Source organism: Myxocyprinus asiaticus, chromosome 24, assembly GCF_019703515.2.
Source record: "Myxocyprinus asiaticus isolate MX2 ecotype Aquarium Trade chromosome 24, UBuf_Myxa_2, whole genome shotgun sequence".
In the NCBI taxonomy this organism is placed as follows: domain Eukaryota; kingdom Metazoa; phylum Chordata; class Actinopteri; order Cypriniformes; family Catostomidae; genus Myxocyprinus; species Myxocyprinus asiaticus.
The window spans coordinates 10,300,992-10,320,410 of record NC_059367.1 but is presented as its reverse complement, the minus strand read 5'-3'; the positions used below and the strand labels follow the sequence as shown (position 1 = coordinate 10,320,410).

Below are 19,419 nucleotides of genomic sequence, written 5' to 3'. Positions count from 1 at the left end.
AGTAGGTCTCTGCAAATGAATTGGCAGTGTGTTGGCACAGCAGTAGCTGCTAGATAGAAGAAACTGATCCTAATTGCCACGAAAATTAGAATGGTATTAATTAAATAGACAAATTCAATTCAGAACAGTGATTTCTATGTTACAGCTTTAGATTAAAGGAGTCATATCACAATTTTTTTAAATAAATTTCATTTTTTGTTTTCCCTGAGGTGCACTGATAATGTTAGTCAAGGTTTCTTGTACCAAAACAGTCTTTTATGATCATTGTCCACCCACTCTCTGACTTACTTCTAAACAAGTAATTTTTCGCTACTGTACCTTTAATACTTCAATGAAAACATGCTCTGTTATAATTGGCAGTGGAATTGGTTTAACAATAATTGTATTTATAATACTTGCTACTTATTATTTCACTTGCACTGGTTTAGCTGAAAACTGTATTGGCGCCATTGGCATGATAAAAGAATAGTTCACCCGAAAATGAATATTATCTCATCATTTACTCACCCCCTTGCCATCCCAGATGTGTATGACTTTCTTCTGCTGAGCACAAACAAAGATTTTCTGGAAGAATATTCCAGCTCTGTAGGTCCATACAATGCAAGTGAATAGTGGCCAGAACTTTGAAGCTCCAAAAAGCACATAAAGCATAAAAGTAATCCATAAGACTCCAGTGGTTTAATCAATGCCTTCTGAAGCTATCTAATTGATTTTTGGTGAGAACAGACTAAAATACAACTACTTTTTCACAGTAATTGCCATTGCAGTTTCTAGGCACGATCATGATATCAAGCTCGATTGCACTTCCTTGTGCTTAACCCATGCACAGAGTGCTAGATGCTGCTAGGAAGTGTAATTGAGCTTAAAATCATGATATCCAAGGAAATGGCTGATGTCAAGGTTTATAGTGAAAAAGAAGTTATATGTTGGTCTGTTCTCATCCCCAAACCGATTGGATTGCTTCAGAAGACATGAATTTAAACACTGGAGTAACATGGATTACTTTTATGCTGCCTTTATGTGCTTTTTGGATTTTCAAAGTTTTGGTCACCATTCACTTGCATTGTATGGACCTACAGAGCTGAGATATTCTTCTAAAAATCTTTGTTTTTGTTCTGCAGAAGAAAGAAAGTCAGACACATCTTGGATAGCATGAGGGTGAGTAAATGATGAGAGTACACCAAACTCTGTTATTTCAAAAGATCAAGATCCCTAAGACCACTTTAATCCTTATAAGATCAAATAAATCTTGCATCTGAATGGTTAAATAGTGCAGATGTCACACTGCTTGACAGAGAGCTTTTTCCGTAGTGAACGTAGACTAACCTTGTCACATGCTTTGCAGCCACCAGCATGCATTATGAACCCTGTAGTGGCCTGTATTTATAATATACTCTTCTAAACAATTTCATGTCAAGTCAGCATTGTTGTGAATTGGCGGTGCTCTCCCCAAGACTGTAGTTTACACAACCTCCTGGGCACAAATGGCAATGATATAATCTATAAAATATATTTTTGTTTCTGGCAGGTGAATGCGGATGCCAACAGGCTGAGCCATGCTGGATCGCGGCCTTCCCTGTCCCATGGTGGCCCGCAGTATCCTCAGATAGCCATGAACAGCTGCAAGTACAATGGAGGCATAATCAGACCACTCAGCAGTCTGGGGGCATCCCGGAAGAACCTAGCAGAGCTGGACTCTGAGACCCAGCCTTTGCAGACCCTACACACTTCTGGCCTGGAGGTGGTGGTCTCCAAAGGGAACGGGGAAGACCCAAGTAAGCAGTCCACTGAGAACCTGGTGAGGCAAAGACCAAGCAGCACTCCACATAAGAAGAACAAGGACATTGGCTATAGGCTCGGGCACCGAAGGGCGCTGTTTGAGAAACGCAAACGCCTTAGTGACTACGCCCTGATTTTTGGAATGTTTGGGATTGTTGTTATGGTGACAGAGACTGAGCTCTCCTGGGGAGTTTATACAAAGGTAAGAGTAACCTCAGATTCTGTATATTAAGTTTTTCTTAATATGGCATTCCCTGCTATAAAGACTAGCATTGCTGGTCACCAGCATATTTTGTGTATTAAAATCTGGAGTTCTGTTTATTTGCTCATTTGAGAGCATTTGTGGCATAATGTTGATGACCACAAAAAAACATTTTGACTCGTCCTTCATTTATTAAAAAAAATAAAATAAAAAAAAGCAAAAATCACTGTTACAGTAAGGCACTTACTATGGAAGTGAATGGGGCCAATCCATAAACTTTAACATACACATTGTTTCAAAAGTATAGCCACAAGACATAAATATTATACATGTTAACATGATTTTAGTGTGATAAAATAAGGGATTTACCAGTGTTACAACATTTACCAGATTACAGGGATTACCGCTGTTGCTTCGTCCTGACAACAAAGTTGTTTTATTGGATATAACTTTACACAGATATGGTTAGTAAGCTATTTTATCACACTAAAATAATGTTAACATGAATAATGTTTGTCTTCTGGCTATACAATTGAAAGATTTTTGCTTTTTTTAAATAAACATGCAATGATTCGAAATTATTTTAGTGGTAATCAGAATTATGCCACAAATGCTGTCAATTGAGCTTAACTTGTATTGTACCTGGAACACTCCTTTAAGTTAGATAGGAAGCACCACCGTGCTAACTAGCACTAACCAGCATAAATCAGTCTGAACCTGCATGAAAATTCATGTAATGGTCTTTTCAGTAGTGCAGCAATTTTTCATAAGTTATTGCGTGTAGACCTCCACTAGATTAGCTTTATACAGTACATCTCATTTCATCTTTAGCACATTGATTCATGCCTAGCAATTAAATGCTGCAGCAATAAGTTCTGAGATTGATCTATTTATGACCGTTTTAAGACACTAAAGCATAAATTCATAATTGAGATCGCCTTTTTTGTGTGCACTTCCTTAATGAATAGAGGTATCAAAGAACATCAGTCAATGTGATCTCATGACAATTACATGTAATTTTTTATATAAGCATTTGCACACTTTTTACCCCCAAGTTAAGCTTCTATACAAAAGAAACTGAATGAAGGTGAATGAGCTAATAGGCCTAGCCCTTAATTATATGCTCACTCAATTATTTAAGGGACTCTTAATGAGCTCAGCTATAGTAAGAGCCTGATATCCTTGTAGAACACCTTCACCTTCTGTGGAACCTTCAATAATGCTATTTATTTAATTTTTTTCTCGTAGAGACTAGGCTTGATACCAATTCCAGTGAAATTTCACGAATCACGATACATGATACCAATTTTATAACCAACATCATTGTTCAGTAGCAACCACTTTATATATTATAACAGTTAAATATTAATATAAACATTAATACATTAAATTACAACACTCCTATTTAACCTTTAAGCATTTCTCAATTAAGTAAAGTTTGCTTTTTAGATTTATATCAATCAGGCTACACTTACACTGCAAGGCCTAATGCACAGGTCCAGTCTGGTCTCATGAAATTTATGTGACAATGGCAACATTTTTAGCAAACCAAAATTACAAGCTTCATTACACGTTTGGCTGCAGTTTCCCAGTGAAATGATGTTGTTATAAGATGGGGTTTTTAAGGTGAATATGAATTAATGAGTAAAACGTATCTCCCTTACCTGAAACTTTAACCTAAACCTAACCAAGAGTGTCCTTAAAGATAAATGAGAGGTGAATAAAACAGACATCCTTATCCTTAACCAACATCTAAACCTAACCAATAATGTTTTAAAAGCAAATTTGACATGAAAAGCACATTTACTTAAGCAACCATGTCATATAGTCTTGCTTCTATGGCACTTTTGCATCACTTTCACTTTCGTTTGAAATGTGCTTGGCTGGGCTTGAGGCTAGGTCCACCAAAGTTCAACACTCTATCAGGTGAGCTACAGCCAATTTAATCACACTGGAATAAGTGTGGAAATGTAGGTGGGTCTGTAATACAAGCATTAAAATACATTTATTTTTTCAAATGATGCGTTAGAGTAAAAGTGTTTTGATATAATACCATAGCAAAGTCCTAAACAGCCATAGTACCCATGATTTGTGTGAAAGTGAATAAAATGCACAGTTGTTGTAGCACCTGTTGTAGTGTTCATTTCACCAGGAAACTGCAACAAAATGTAGAAAGCGGCACGTAAAACTTAGTTTGCAGAAATATAGTTATAGTAACGTTCATTCAGTGAGACTAGGTTGCAGCATGACTAGGTTGCACAGATCCCACATTGTAACAGAAATCTAATTTGACTGGTATTGTTACATTGTATTAAATATTAGTATCGACTTGGAACCAAAGTACCGGTACTTTGACATGCCTAATAGAGATTCAACTGGTTTAGCATCAGGACCTAGAGTTTATATTGGACATCAAGTAGCAAACCAACACATTACCAAAATGAAACAAAAAAATCCTTAAAATCAAACATTGAAATAGTTTGATTGGACACACAGTCTTTGACGTCAGGATATGGGAAGCATTTTCTCCTCCCTTGTAAAAGTTGATGGGCCTATTTGTTTTGCAATCCTATCTATGTATGATTAAACGGTTAGTTGCATTTTATTATTTGCATTCAGCATTGTTTTTTTTCCCCTGCTGTTCACCAACCTATCAAAACAGCAATTTTTTAGGTCACATCCAACAGTTGAGAACCACTGGTGTAAATTAATTCATTTAAAGGGGTCATGACATGCCTTTTTTTTTTTTACATATTTTTCATAATGTTCACTTATAATATAAGTTGTTTGCACAAAAAACAGTTACACTGTATATTTGTAAAACATGATCTTTTTCCACCCTCATTCTGAGCCTCTGTCAGAAACGTTCAGTTTTGATGCTGCTTCTCCTTTAAGACTTGACAGTACACGGGCACTGTTATGATTGGCTCTCTGCTCTTGATTGACCTGCTCTCAACTTGCCATCTCATTGCTACTGGGTGGGGCTACGAAAGTTATTAAAGGTAAATTAGGTGTGTTGTGGAGGCGGTCAGATGCAAATGTCTACCAAAGTGTGACATCACAATGTGGAGGAAGTAGAGAATGAGTCGTTTTGGCAGCTTGGTTTCAACAAATGCTCTTTTTGCAGTGAGGAGGACGTTTTGAGTTCTGAAACTGTGCAATGACCTCTTATATGTCAAAAGATCAAAGAAAATTTGATTCTTCATGTCATGACCCCTTTAAATCTCTGTTTGGTCCTGCTTATTAATGGAAGCAGCTCAAAAACTGATATTCAAATCTTACCGAGGAGTTGAGTAGTTCTTACAGTTTACACCAAAGTGTTCCAAATAGTCTCCAGTACATCCGTTAAGTGTCGCCTACAGGATGTAGTGTTCTCATATGGTACTAAATCCAATGTTTGCAGAATCTTTTGGCCTGAGTGAATCGCTGGCCCTGTGAGTAGTTAGACAGTCCTTAGAGTGGAGTTTTTATTTTTTACACTTTCCACTATTCAGTGCCTTAGCCAGCACATCATGTTCCAATGTATCAGCAGAGTCAGACAGGTTTAATGAGCTACTATTGAACTTGTGTTAGCTACTTCTGTTGGAACTACTTTATCTGAGAGAGGAAGACACCAAAGAAATGTTATATTTTTGTAGTGTCACACAGAGTAGAAACTGTACTTCTATTGACAATTCACTACTTTCTCTAATTTCATGCAGTAGAAATAAAATATTATGAATCCCAAATTGTATGTAATGCTGCCTTCAAGTCTCTGTGGGAGGTTCCTCATCAAGTCGTTATTAGAATGTGATGTGTTCAAGTGATTTAAGTTGGAATAAAGGCGATGCATTGGGCAAATTAAAATGTTCCAATTTTTTGGCAACAAAATAAAGAGCTATGGATGCAAGTTAAAGGTGTAGTCTGGGTTCAATACAAGTTAAGGTCAATCGACAGCTTTTATGGCATAATGTTGATTACCAGAAACATTTATTCGACTTGAAAAAATAAAATAAAAAGCAACTGTTTCAAAAGTATAGCCACTAGACATAAACAATATGTGTGTTGTTACATGATTTTAGTGTGATAAAATTGCTTACTAACCTTTTCTGTGTAAAGTTGTATTCAATTTGAAAACTTTGTTGGCATGAGCGCCATAAACCCTACAACCCTAAACGATTGTAAAAAAAAAAAAAAGATAATATACAAGTTTTAACAAAAGAATTAATGTTAGTGCTGTTATAAAATTATTAGCTTCAAATTTCTGCCTTTAAACTCTCCAGATATTGGCCCCATTTACTTTCATTGTAAGTGCCTCACTGTAACCTTGATTTTTGCTTTTTTCAAAGAAAAGGAGGGACGAGTCTAAATAAGTTTTTTTGTGGTAATCAATATTATGCCACAAATGCTGTCGATTTTGCTTAACTTGTATTAAACACATAATAACTCTTAAATTGGGAAATGTAGTTTTATCATGCCTGTTAGAGCATAAACCGGGCTAAATTAGACATATTTTCTGGCAAGCTTTATCGCCATTCTTCATCAACGTTACACAACATGCATTTAAACTCAACTGTACAGGTAACATTCATAATCACAGCTTCTTATGACGTATACCATCTAATAGATTCTTAATTTGTGACTTAAAGAAAATCCAGAGTTCCCCACTGGTGCTGTAATTAGAACATACTGGTGCCATTCATGTGTGCTTACTTTATAAATACAATCATTCTAACATGACTTGAAGGCAGCATAACATCCAGTATGTTTGCAAGATCTTTCTGTCGCTCATAAATACATTTCATTTTGTGAAAGAATCTTTTATCCAAAGAGACGTGTGTATGTGTGTTCCCTAGGAATCAAACCCATGACTTTTGCATTGGTATAACAGTGCCCTTCCAGTTGAGGCACACACAACTTAAAAAGATTTTAAATTAATAAATGTCTTTTTTCTTTCTTTCTAATGTCTCTGCAGGAATCCTCATATTCATTTGCACTGAAATGCCTTATTAGCCTCTCCACTGTAATTCTGCTCTGTCTGATCATAATGTACCACGCACGAGAGATTCAGGTAAGTTGCAGACTCAGCCTCGGAAACCATAAACAAGAGTACAGACTGAGACTGGAGCCTTAAAGATAACAGAGGAAGCACCTATGCCAGTTTCTTATGACTTGTAGTACCACCAGAATGAAAGCTTGCCCTGGCTTTTGTAATTCCTGATATCTGTATTCAATGGCTGTGCCATTTTGCCTATCCATTAAAAGATCTTTATAGAGAGGACACTGATGTTGATTAATGATGGTATTACAAGTGGGGCTTATGGCTAATATAATTTAATACAGGCCTGTCAATCAGTTGATTAGTGAGCATTATTTAATGACTTTAAACATCACATGGTGGTTAAATTACTGAATGGATGGACAATTGAAAACCTTTATTCCTGATTGCAAGTTGTATATAGTAACTTTCACAAATGACATCACAATGGCAAAAGAGCAGAAAAATGCATAGCATAGTCATTATGATATAACCACAGATACTTGTTTTATTGAAAAATGGCACTAAATGGAAGAGGATAATTTTCTTCATTTACTGTGAACTTGACTCTTCCATTACAATATGCTTTTATTATTTACAATTAATTGCATTGATATTTAAGGCATAATAAATCTATGTATGATTGAGGCTAAACTTACCGTGTTAAAGGGATAGTTCACCCCAAAATAAAAAATTGTGTCATCTTTTACTCATCCTCATGTGTTACAAACCCCTTTGACTTTCTTTCTCCCAATGGACACAAAAGGAGATGTTAGGCAGAATGTTGAGAACTGATTGCCTCAGTCACCATTCACTTTCATTGTCTCTTTTTTCCATACTAAGAAAGTTAATGGTGACATTCTACCTAACATCTCCTTTTGTGTTACACAAAAGAAAGACGAGTCATATGGGTTTGGAATCACATGAGGGTGAGTAAATGATGACACAATTTTCATTTTTGGGTGAACTATCCCATTAAAAATGCTTTGTCCATCCAACATTTAGCTCTTCATGGTGGACAATGGGGCGGACGACTGGCGGATAGCCATGACATATGAGCGGATCCTTTTCATCGTGTTAGAGCTCCTGGTGTGTGCCATCCACCCCATTCCAGGTCAGTATGTCTTCACGTGGACTGCCCGCCTGGCCTTCACCTACACCCCATCTGTGGCCGATGCAGACGTGGACATCATCCTCTCCATCCCCATGTTCCTGCGGCTATATCTGATTGGCCGGGTCATGCTCCTCCACAGTAAGCTCTTTACGGACGCCTCGTCACGCAGTATCGGAGCCCTCAATAAGATCAACTTTAACACACGCTTTGTCATGAAGACTTTGATGACTATTTGCCCAGGCACAGTGCTGCTGGTTTTCAGTATATCATCATGGATCATTGCTGCCTGGACTGTGCATGTCTGTGAGAGGTGAGATATACTTTAATTTCTTAAGAAGCTCTTGTTTGTATACCTGGCTTATTAAGTATAATGTACTTAAAGGTATAGTTCACCCTGAAATACAAATTCAGCTATTATTTTCTCACAATCATGTCATTCCAAAGCCATACTCTGTTATTTTTTCTGTTCAAAAGCAGACATTTTTGAAGAAACACCATCACCTTCAATACAATGACAGTTCATAGTGACCACATCTTTCAATCTCCACAGATAATTTTCCACTCCACTGGAGCTCGAATCTATCTGGTGTTCATGCCCAGATTAAAAAATGGCACGTCAATGTCACAGAAACCAAAATGACATAAGTTTTCGCATGTGTAGTACATGACCATGCACTGTTTTTGAATTCTGGACATGAACGCAGGCTAGACGTGTGAAGATTATCAATGAATAACAACTTTAAAAGACTTGAAATAGAGTGTGGAAATATCATAAAATATCATGTTAACTACGTTTATGGTGCTTTTTTTGGCGTGTGTGTGTGTTTGTCCTTTTTTTTTTTTTTTTTTTTTGACTTGCGAGCTGCATGATGATATTTCTAAATAATAAAAATTCCATAAAATAAATAAGAAATTTTGGAATAACATAAGGGAGAGTTAATAATAATATAACTGTTATTTTTGGGTGCACTGTTCCTTTAAGTAACAATTCCTTTTCCTCTTTTTTTTTTTTTTTTTTAATCAAATGCTGTTGGTCAAGCACATATTTTGTTGTCTGTATAAAATGTGCTGTCATTGGCAAGTGAAAGTGTTTTTATACATGTTCATGGTTTTGTTCTATGTTTCTTCCACATGGCTGCTGCTGAACAGGGGTCCAAAGTGAGTCTATGCTCTGCAAGGAAAAGCTATTACTTGGCTCTTAGCTTTCCTGAACTTCTGCTCATCTCTCTTGATGAGTTATACTGGCAAAACAGCAATCACGTATCTCTTGCAAATTGCTGGCGTGTTGGAAATCCCAAATTCTTAAACATATACATTAATTTATTTTTTCCTATAAATGGTCGTTCATTTTAAAGCCTCATTCAAAGAGGAGTCTTAGTGTACGGTCATTATCAAACTTTTGAGTAATTCTTTGGATTTTGGGATTTTCACGCAGCTGACACCATGTGTTTAAACATGGTAGTCATCATGTTCATAGCAGCCTGTTCTTTTCCTAAAGCGCTGTCGATTCCTTGACCTTTTCTGATGCTCTAGAGTGATATTTCCACCAAGATATCACCATCATGACCTAGACCTTGGGGGAAGAGTGAAGATCTAGTATGTTGTCATGTCCCACTGAAATAGTAAGAGCAGCACAGCTATGCAAACCAGGTCATCCTGAGCCCTTTAGCTAGATTCTGTGAGCACTTCTTACCCATTGGACTATATGTGCCACATCATCTTCCTGTTATTTATTCACTGCACAACAAGAATAGACCATATTGGTGTATAGGGTATTTCTGTTCAATGTCTAGGGGACATAAAATTACTCATGAGACTTTTAAGATTTAAGGGGAATTTAAACCTGTCATGACATAATATTTCCTGTCTGAAAGCAGATTTGATAACTATGCTGTTATTAGAAGCTTAACTATAGCCAGCCTCATCTCATGAATTACGTGACAATGGCAACATTTTTTCAAACCAAAATTATGTGCTTCATTACATGTTTGGCTGCAGTTTCCAAGTAAAATGTCCAGCTGGGGGCACTAAAAGCGAGTGAATTTATATTGTAATCAGAGGTTTTTAAAGGGTCGCAACACCCTCCTGTTTCAGCACAGTTGAGCTCTCACCACGTTTTTAAAAGGTGCACTCAAAAGTGGGAGTGATCAGCAGCGGAGTGAGGGGAGAAGGGGGAGTAAACCCAACAACTGTCTGATCCAGTCACTCAGCTTTATTTTAATAATGTAGTTAACAGCATCAAAGATTCTCACAATTGCTCGTAACAGAATGCACAAATAAATTATACACTGTTTTGTAAGCTCACAATACATTACTCACACTGGTCATTTATGTCTGTAATTTAATACACAAATAAATGCCAAGCCATGCACTCTGTATCGAACACTGTACACTTTAATAACTTTTGAGACTTATTCCAAGAGGCTGATTGACAAATTTAAGTGCTTAGATCGGTTAACACACTTACATTAGGGATGGATGGATGGATGGATGCATAGCTGAATTACACATCCCATCAACTTTGAAAACAAATGTTTATACATGGCCCCCTTAAGAGGTCCCTGTGACTATGAGGGCCCCTAGCCCTCTTATAGGACCCTTTTGCCTCCCTGTTTCTAATTACATTTTTTGAGCAACTCTTTAACCTTATAACTCAGCGCATATCATATTTGATGCATGACTTTCTAAAGCCTCTACATCATCATCACGATGTGTATGAGATGTCTACTGTGTCCTGGTGAAAGTGTTCCTCTGGAAGTTGGACACCTTGTAATATAATTTCCAGAATAGCTACCTTCATGTTTTGATGCTCTCTTTTTTATGTGGAATCTTTTCTGATTTTGATAGTAAAAATAACAATAACATTTATATTGTTATTGATTTTTCAAGTTACTGATATTTCATTAGCATTTATTGAATTCAAGCAACATGTGCTTAAAATTTCATTATTTTATAGAAAAAAGGTGTAAACAGATTTAAAAAATATAATTTGACTATTTTTTAATATGTTAGGCTTTATATGGTTAAGCTTTATTCTTTGTATAAAAGGGCTGTCGAACAAAACTTTTATTATACTACTCATTGCTATAACTGCATGTTTGCCCTACGTTACAAAAAACCAAAAAAACCAAAAAAACTTGGCTTAGGTGGTTGGGAAAAAGAAAATATATTTATTAAAAATAGATATTTTACTTTGTGTGGTTCAAAAGTACTGATTAAACTAGATATGTAAAATGTGTTGAGACAAACTATAATGTTGGTCTGACCAGAGCCGTAACCACCATAGTCATTGAGGGGGACTTGTCCCCTACAATATTCAGAATAGTGGTATACTGATATGGGGTTTTTCCATGGTTGATTATTAAATTATTACAGTTGGTCCCCCCCAGTCCTGAATATATGGTTACATCCTTGGGTCTGACAAAACATTGTCTGAAAGTTTAAAATAGTTTTAAATGCTTGAAGTTAGATGTTTTTACAGGTTTTACAGTAAGAATGAAAGAAAGAAAGAAGAGAGCATCTTAAAGCAGATTAAAGGGCTTGTGTGTAAGTTTTGACATCTGAAGTCTGAAATCGCGAACATTCCAAAACAGACTCTTAACTCATTTAAACATTCTGTAATGTAGTCAAGGGGATTTTTGGACACTTTGAAAAGGCTTAAATGATGCCTTTGCAGGGCTTTTCGATGGAAGAATACACTATGTAACACAATTTTTGTTCCTGGGTAGTAAGTGTTATTTCCTAATTGCTTATGCCTCAAAAGTATAGAAAATGGCTATTATTCCCCACAGACTTTGCTTTTGTGACCAGGACAATGATATTTTGAAATTTACCTATTTCCAATGAGAAAACGGGCAAATTTGTGTCTTTTCATTCACATAAAGTCTGAAAAAAAACATATGAATCCAAAATCCTTCTTTATCTGTGGTCTGACGAAGACACTGGCTTTGACCTTTGTCTCAGACATCTTGAAGGTACTTGACGGCTGCCAACTCCTTAGCTCTGACAAATTGATTCATAAGGCCCAATTTGATGTGCAGTGGTGGCATCAGCACCTTCCGGGGGTCCACCAGTGGCTCCCACTTGACGTTGGTCCTCCCCACTGAGAACTCGGTCCGCTGTGGCCAGTCCCGCTGTGGTAGTGCGCCTTGGTGTTCCTGCTGTCCCAAAGGCAAAGATAGCAGGGAAACTTGGTAAAACCGCCTTGGAGATCCATCAGGAATGCCACCATTTTGAAGTCTCCTATGACCTCCCAGCCATACTCATCATACTTCAAGGTGTCCAGCAAGGTCTTGATGCTGTTGTAATCCTCTTTGAGGTGCACTGAGTGAGCCAGGGGAAGAGATGGGTACTTGTTACCATTATGGATCAGCACGGATTTGAATAGTACTTTAGTATAAATACATGTTAATTTGGATTCATATGTTATTTTTTTCTGACTTATGTGAATGAAAAGACACAAATTCGCCCGTTTTCTCAATGGAAATAGGTATATTTCAAAATGTCACTGTCCTGGTAACAAAAGCAAAGTTTGTGGGGAATAATAGGCATTTTCTATAATTTTGAGACATTTTTAACACACAATTAGGAAATAACACTTACTACCCAGAAGAAAAAGAAAAAAAAACAAACATTTGTTACACAGTGTAATGGTAGCCAAGCTGTAGGGTCGTTCCAAACAATTTCCAAATAAATGACCAAATGACCACTATTTTTGAGCCCCACACTTTTCAGCCCTTCAAAGCTCTCACAATGGAGGGTAAAGTCTTTGAAGGGTATAGAGTGTAGGGATGATCACTTCTGAATAGAACGCACCCCATCGTTCAGATGAGTTGAAATGATATAGCAGCGTGAGCCAGAACTGCTTTTAAAAACCTGGAAGATGAAAAATTAATCACATTGGAATAAGTGTGTAAATGTAGGTGGGTCTGTAATACAAGCGTTAAAATATATTGTTTTTAAATGATGCATCAGAGCAGGGATGTCAAACTCATTTTAGGTCGAGGGCCACTAAGCGTTACTGTATGAGGGCTGTTATATACATATATAATCATGTATTAAAATGATAAAATCATTTATTACAAAAATTGTCTATATTATCTTAATGTTATCATTTGAACAAATGTAATGACTGCAATGATTTTTACACAAAACAGTTCTTGTTTCATTTTGGCATGACAGAGAGTTATAACATCCATGTAACACCGTAAATTAAAATGTTTATCTGCCCTGCTGTAGCTAAAAAAGGTCATCATATCAATGTAATAAGCTAAATCAACTTGAATGTTTTTAAGTATTTTTCCCCCTCAAATCATCCCGGACACATTTGGCCTGCGGGCCGCACGTTTGACACCCCTGCATTAAATCAAAAGTGTTTCGATATCATTACAAAGTAGGGTGTGCGTAATAGAGCATAAAATAAGTTTTATAAAGATAGAAACAGCCATAGTACCCGTGATTTGTGTGAAGGTGAATAAAACGTACAGTTGTTGTAGCGCCTCTAATGTTAATTTCACCAGGAAACTGCAGCAAAACGTAGGAAGCGGCACGTAAAACTCAGTTTGCAAAAATGTCGTTAAAGTAGGGTTCATTCTATGAGACTAGCATATAGGTGAAATTGGGACTAGTTGTCACACTTAACTCCAGTGAATATTTCTAAGGGTGGTTTTACTTTTGAAGGTCACTAGCATTATAGGCACATAGCTTGAATTCTTGGCTACAAAAAAATAATTAAAATAAAATAATTAACATTTCCACCATGCTTGTCCAGGATAAATATATAGTTCGTTTAGAAAATCACCTTTTAGCTACTGTACATATATCTCATGTCAGTTAACTCGAGAATGTGCTTGTGCATTAGCTGAACAAGCCAAAAAATAAAAAATAAAAATAAAATAAATAGCATTTATTAGCGTGATCTGAGCTAAAGAAGCATAATTTATGATACCATTGTTGTCAGATTTTACTGCTGATTTAAAATATGTTATATGATCATAATCTTGACCAACTGCTATGGAGATTTCAGTCTTTCCCCATTCAAATAGATAGGAACAGTACTTTTATGCTGCTTGTATCCATAGAAATGAGCTGGCCTGGGAGCATTCCAAAGATGGCAGCCGAGTGGACTGACTTGCCTTGAAAGGGACTTTGCCGTAATCCACCAATTTTTATTTTTTGGACAGTCATGGAAATGTAATAGCTGATTTTTATTTATTTATTTATTTATTTATTTTTGCTGTTGGAGCAAATGGAAATGTAGAAATTATATTTGCTATAGTTTCCCATTCTTCGCTAAAGAACTGCAAACCCTGGAAATGTGAAAATGGTCAATTGTATAAAATTACAACATACAAAACAAATATGACAGCTTTCCCCTTCATTAGTGTGATGAAAAATAGAATACTATTGAAAATAGTTGTGTATTAGTATTAGTGGAGGACAGAATTCCCAAAACTTACCTCACTATCGGTGCTGAAACCAACATACCCTATGTGACAACTAGACCTGGTCTCACTAAAACAAACCATTATATCAGCTGTATCCTCAGATATCCAAGCTAGTGTGTTAATCTGTGCCAGACATCGTGTGTTAAGCAAATATAGTGGTTTTCCGCTGTGTGTGGCTCATGGTTGAGTTAAAGTGTTGAGAACACCAACTAAGCTAATGTGCTTGTTAGGTGTCAAAGCAGGTGGGAGGAGGTTATGTTTCTATATTCTCATGCCTTATGTAAGAGTTACAGTTGATGAATCCATTGAAGGAATGGAGAGGTGCTTTATCAGCACCTTTGGAACCATCAGAGACTCTGTATTTCTCTTCACTTCACCCTTAAATGGCCACAGCTACTCCTTCGTTTTAAATCATTTGATGACGGGCTAGCACAAGCCTCATTTAATAGCACTCAAGCTAATGAGTCCTCAGTTAAATTTATGGGCAGAGAAACTGGACACTCACTGATTGATAAATTTGCACATAAATGTAGAGTTACCCCGTAGTCAGCACATGGACATATTGCCCACGCTGATGGAACATGGATCTGAGGCCAAGAGATGACTTCGTTCTGAAGCTTTGACATCATCATCCTAATTTTTTTATTATTATTATTTTATATTTATTTAAGAGTGTTGTTTGGGTGATTGGTTGCTTGAATTGAGCGGAATGTTTTTAAAGACCCCATGAAATGGCTTGACGAGTCTTCTTTCTTGTGTTTACGTATTTTCTATTAAACAGGAAGTTGTGGCAGGACGTTTCAAAGAGCTTGTCCCTTTTTTAAAAAAGCCTATAAACTTTAGTTATGTCACTGCCATGAACCATGATTTGCTACTTGCTATTGCTAGTCAGATGTAGTTGGTACTAAGAGGAGGGACATTCACATTTTAGTGAGCATTTAACTGAAAAAAAAATAAATAAAAAAAAATGGATACACCCCTAAATGAAAGATGAGTCATCAGTATTTTTAGTCTGTTTTCTCCAAAGAGAAAGACTGTACATTTTAATTCATATATCTGCTAATTATATTTTATTTCAACTTTTAGGAATGCACTAACATATAGGTGGCCTCAGAGCTAATAGACATGGAATAAAAGCACAAACTCCAGTTCTGATTTTATGGTGTCTTTAAAAATGTTAAAGAGAAAGAATCATCATATATGGTATGTTGTTCCATTACAAAAATGTAGTATGGTAACCATAGTTTCTGACAAATTACCAGTCAACTACTACAAAATCCTTTAAACAGTGCAAATGTCTGTTATTTTGTACCTAGTCTTTTTTGTTGACAGTGGTGGCAAATATGAAGGTACAACAGTTAAATTATTTTGGCTTGTCAGACTTGGTTTGGGGTCTTTTTTTTTAAATCCCTAAACAAGACCAAAATTTCTGACTGTAACTACTTCTAGAGCTTTCAAGCTACATCCACCAAACTTGGCATAGACCTTCAGACTGTTGTGGAATAGTGTGCTTTGTCTTTTCTAATTGATCAGAATTACAGTTTTACAGAAGTTACAGAATTACAATTACAGAAGCAAATTATCCAAAATCCCCAAAATTCCATAGACTTTCATTGACGGAATGTTAAAACAAGACTATTCAAAAATTCAAATGCAAACAAACCCAAACACAAGGACTTGAATCTGCTTTAAGTTTCAAGTTTACATACGGTATCTAGTTGTTGTACCAATGTTTGTAGTAAATGGTATTTGCCATAAATTACAGAAAGTGTGTTTACCATGGTAAATTTTTGTAAGCGCTGAATCTATGTTTAAGTTTTTGCACATTAATGATGCTTTCGAACAAATGTTCTCTGTTTTGAGATAATGCTAAAATGCCTTGGTGAACTTGACTGCCTGAACAGTCTTATGTGCCCTGTACTCTCAGAGCAGTACATTATCTTAGTTCATGACAGCTTTGGGTTTGGTTACACTGCCAGCATGTTTTTCCATTTACCCTCTTTATGCTTGTGTAATGGACTGTGACTGCCACAATAGTTTTACACAGACCCATTCTCCACACCAGACTGAGTTAGAACACTGGGTGAATAAGAGCAAAGCCATGTAATGGGCCCTGGCTGACCTCTCGTTCATATAAGCACAATATGGACATCACTCCTTTGAAATTACATATATAAAGGCACCTTAATTTATATTTGGGCTGTCCGCCTTTCATCATGTGCAGTCAGGCCTGAATATTGATATATACTGCTGCATTCAGTACTAAGTTGCACTTTAGGTCACCTTGAAGATTACCCTTCAAATGTAATTGGGCTGCTCAAATGACACTTAATGTAAAGTGTACAGTACCTGGCCACTGATTTGGACAGGTCATTATTTATATTCTGAACAGTTTACTGTATATTACAGCAGTGTCAATGTTAAGTAGTGTTCACATTTTAAAGAGACAGTTTGTAAATGGCTGTTGTAACTTTATCATTTAGTATGGGTCAAATCAATGAAAATCTATGAATATAATTAACTATATTTACAAGATTTCTGAAGTAGCACAAAGTATTAAGTAGGCGGGTCAGAAAATCTTTACTAAGGTCATGAATATTTATTATATTTTTTACTATTATAAAAGAAAGATCTGCTGTTAATCACTCTTTTAAAGGTGATAAATATCTAGCTACCATTCTAAATTTAAATTCGCACACCTCAGGAAATGGCTTGGCGTTCTTGTTTTTTCCTGTGTTGCTGTATTTTCTTTTGAAACCGGAAATTTGGGCAGAACTTATAAAAGTTATTTTTTTAAATAGCCAGTAGCCTTTAGTTCATATCACAGTCCAGAAAAAAACATGATTTGCTTCTTAGTATTGCTTGTCAGAGGTGGGTGGTATTAGGGGGAAGGACATTTTCATTCTAGAGAGCTTTTTGTTGGACAAAAATTTGGATACGCCCACTGAGTGTACGATGAGTCATCAATATTTTTGTTTTGGTTTCCTGGAAAAGGAAGACTGTAAATTTGAAATGCATATACTGTATTTGCTAATCTTGAAAGTATTTATGCATACTGTATATCTTAAAAGTAATTTTTTAGGAGTACGTTACCATATTGATGGCCTAAAAATAAATAGACATGGACTAAAAGCCACAAAAGTAAAATTTTGTTTTCTCATTCTTTCTCTTTCAAGATTTACTGTATTCTGCTGACAAAGTACTGATTAATCACTCTCTGCATTTTTGTTGTCATTTTATCTTATCAGATACCATGATAAAGTGGAAGTCACCAGTAACTTCTTGGGAGCAATGTGGTTGATCTCCATAACCTTCCTGTCTATTGGTTATGGAGACATGGTGCCTAACACGTACTGTGGGAAGGGAGTGTGTCTACTAACTGGAATCATGGTGCGTCTCTCCTTTACCTTCTAATATTGTATAAATTAAACTTTTCCCACCGTGACTCAATGGAAACAGATAAGAAATAGGTAAAGTCCGGGGTAAAGTCTTACCGTCAATTCTATTTACAGAGGCCTGTTTCACAAACATGAGCAGCGTGTGAGCAGAGCGTAATTTTTCCGGTGCCCATTTTAACAGGTTAGAGTATTCACATTGGACGCAGCAGCACCGCATCAGAGCATAGCTGGAGCGTCACAACATTGAAGCGGGTGTTTCTGCGCCGAGTCTATTTTTGCACCACTGCTCACACTCAGTTAATGTGACGGTGCACTTTTGATGGACAAAAAAGATATATTTGGACACAAAAAGGTAAAAATGGCATTTTAGAGACAAATTTGAATTAGAGAACGTCAGAAAAAAAAACAATAAAGATGCCAGGAGATGTAAAATGACACAAAAACAAATTGAAATGATTTAAATGATAGCTTAAGTAGAAGAATGGTTTTCTAATTTAAAACCATAGTATACTACAAGTTATGAGCCTAAATATATGAAAATAAACTGTCTGTCGTATACTATTATACTGTACATAGAGCAGGTCTATAGGCTTAGCAGAAATACCCATACACAGCCGAGTGTACTGGCATGAATGGACCTGATAAACAAATGCACGCAACAGCCCATGTGGTCTATAATTTTAGAACTTAACTCATTCTTGGATTGATGATGGATGACACAAGAGTGATTGTGAAGAAACACCATGCTCTATGGCCATCAAGACACTTTTTATAAGGATTACTGTTAATAAAGGAAAATGCGTTTGAAGCAGTTGCTTCAGCTGTTGGTGCAGATGTTAAGTTAACAAACCTAGTTTTTCCACTGAATGATGATGTTTGTTAGGATTAGAGCAGGGGTTTCAAACCACCAGAAGATAGTTTCATACGGACCGCGTGAGCAGTGTTAATTTTTTCACAGTTTTTTTGTTTTAGGTATAGTTTTAATCTTTTGACAAAAATGTCTTTTAAAATTAGTCAGTATTTCATCATGTCATATTCATTCATTTTAGTCAGTTTTACTCTGATGAAAATGACATGTAATTTTAGTCAACAAAAATAATATATTTTAGTTTATGATGATTTGCAAAATGGACAAATAAGTGTATCAAACTGTAACAGACCAAACTTTAATCAAATATTCACACATTTAGAAAAAAATGTATAGGCATTTTCTAATTTAAACATGTATCAAACATAAATATGCATACCTTGTCCTTGTTGTGAAAAACCTGAGATTCTGAAATAAATTATTATGAATTGACTGAAGTATTAGCTACTTTTTAGAAGTTACCCTACTGTATTATGAATTCTTCATGCTTTAGAGACGTATTATTTTTCCGTGAAATTATATTACATTGCATGTAGCGTGTTTCTTACAGCGTATTCACAACGCAAGTTACGTAATGCAAATTATGCATCTTCTG

General features: G+C 36.1%; 1 protein-coding gene across 1 annotated transcript in view; it reads left to right on the top strand.

The window, feature by feature from the left end:
* The window catches only part of LOC127414740 (small conductance calcium-activated potassium channel protein 2-like), a 44,144-nt gene that overhangs the window by 10,474 nt on the left and 14,251 nt on the right, over positions 1 to 19,419 (top strand). The window contains exons 2-5 of the mRNA XM_051652982.1: positions 1,529 to 1,981; positions 6,936 to 7,031; positions 8,004 to 8,422; positions 17,807 to 17,948. Coding sequence (XP_051508942.1) covers positions 1,529 to 1,981; positions 6,936 to 7,031; positions 8,004 to 8,422; positions 17,807 to 17,948 — 1,110 coding nt within the window. The remainder of the gene's footprint in view (positions 1 to 1,528; positions 1,982 to 6,935; positions 7,032 to 8,003; positions 8,423 to 17,806; positions 17,949 to 19,419) is intronic.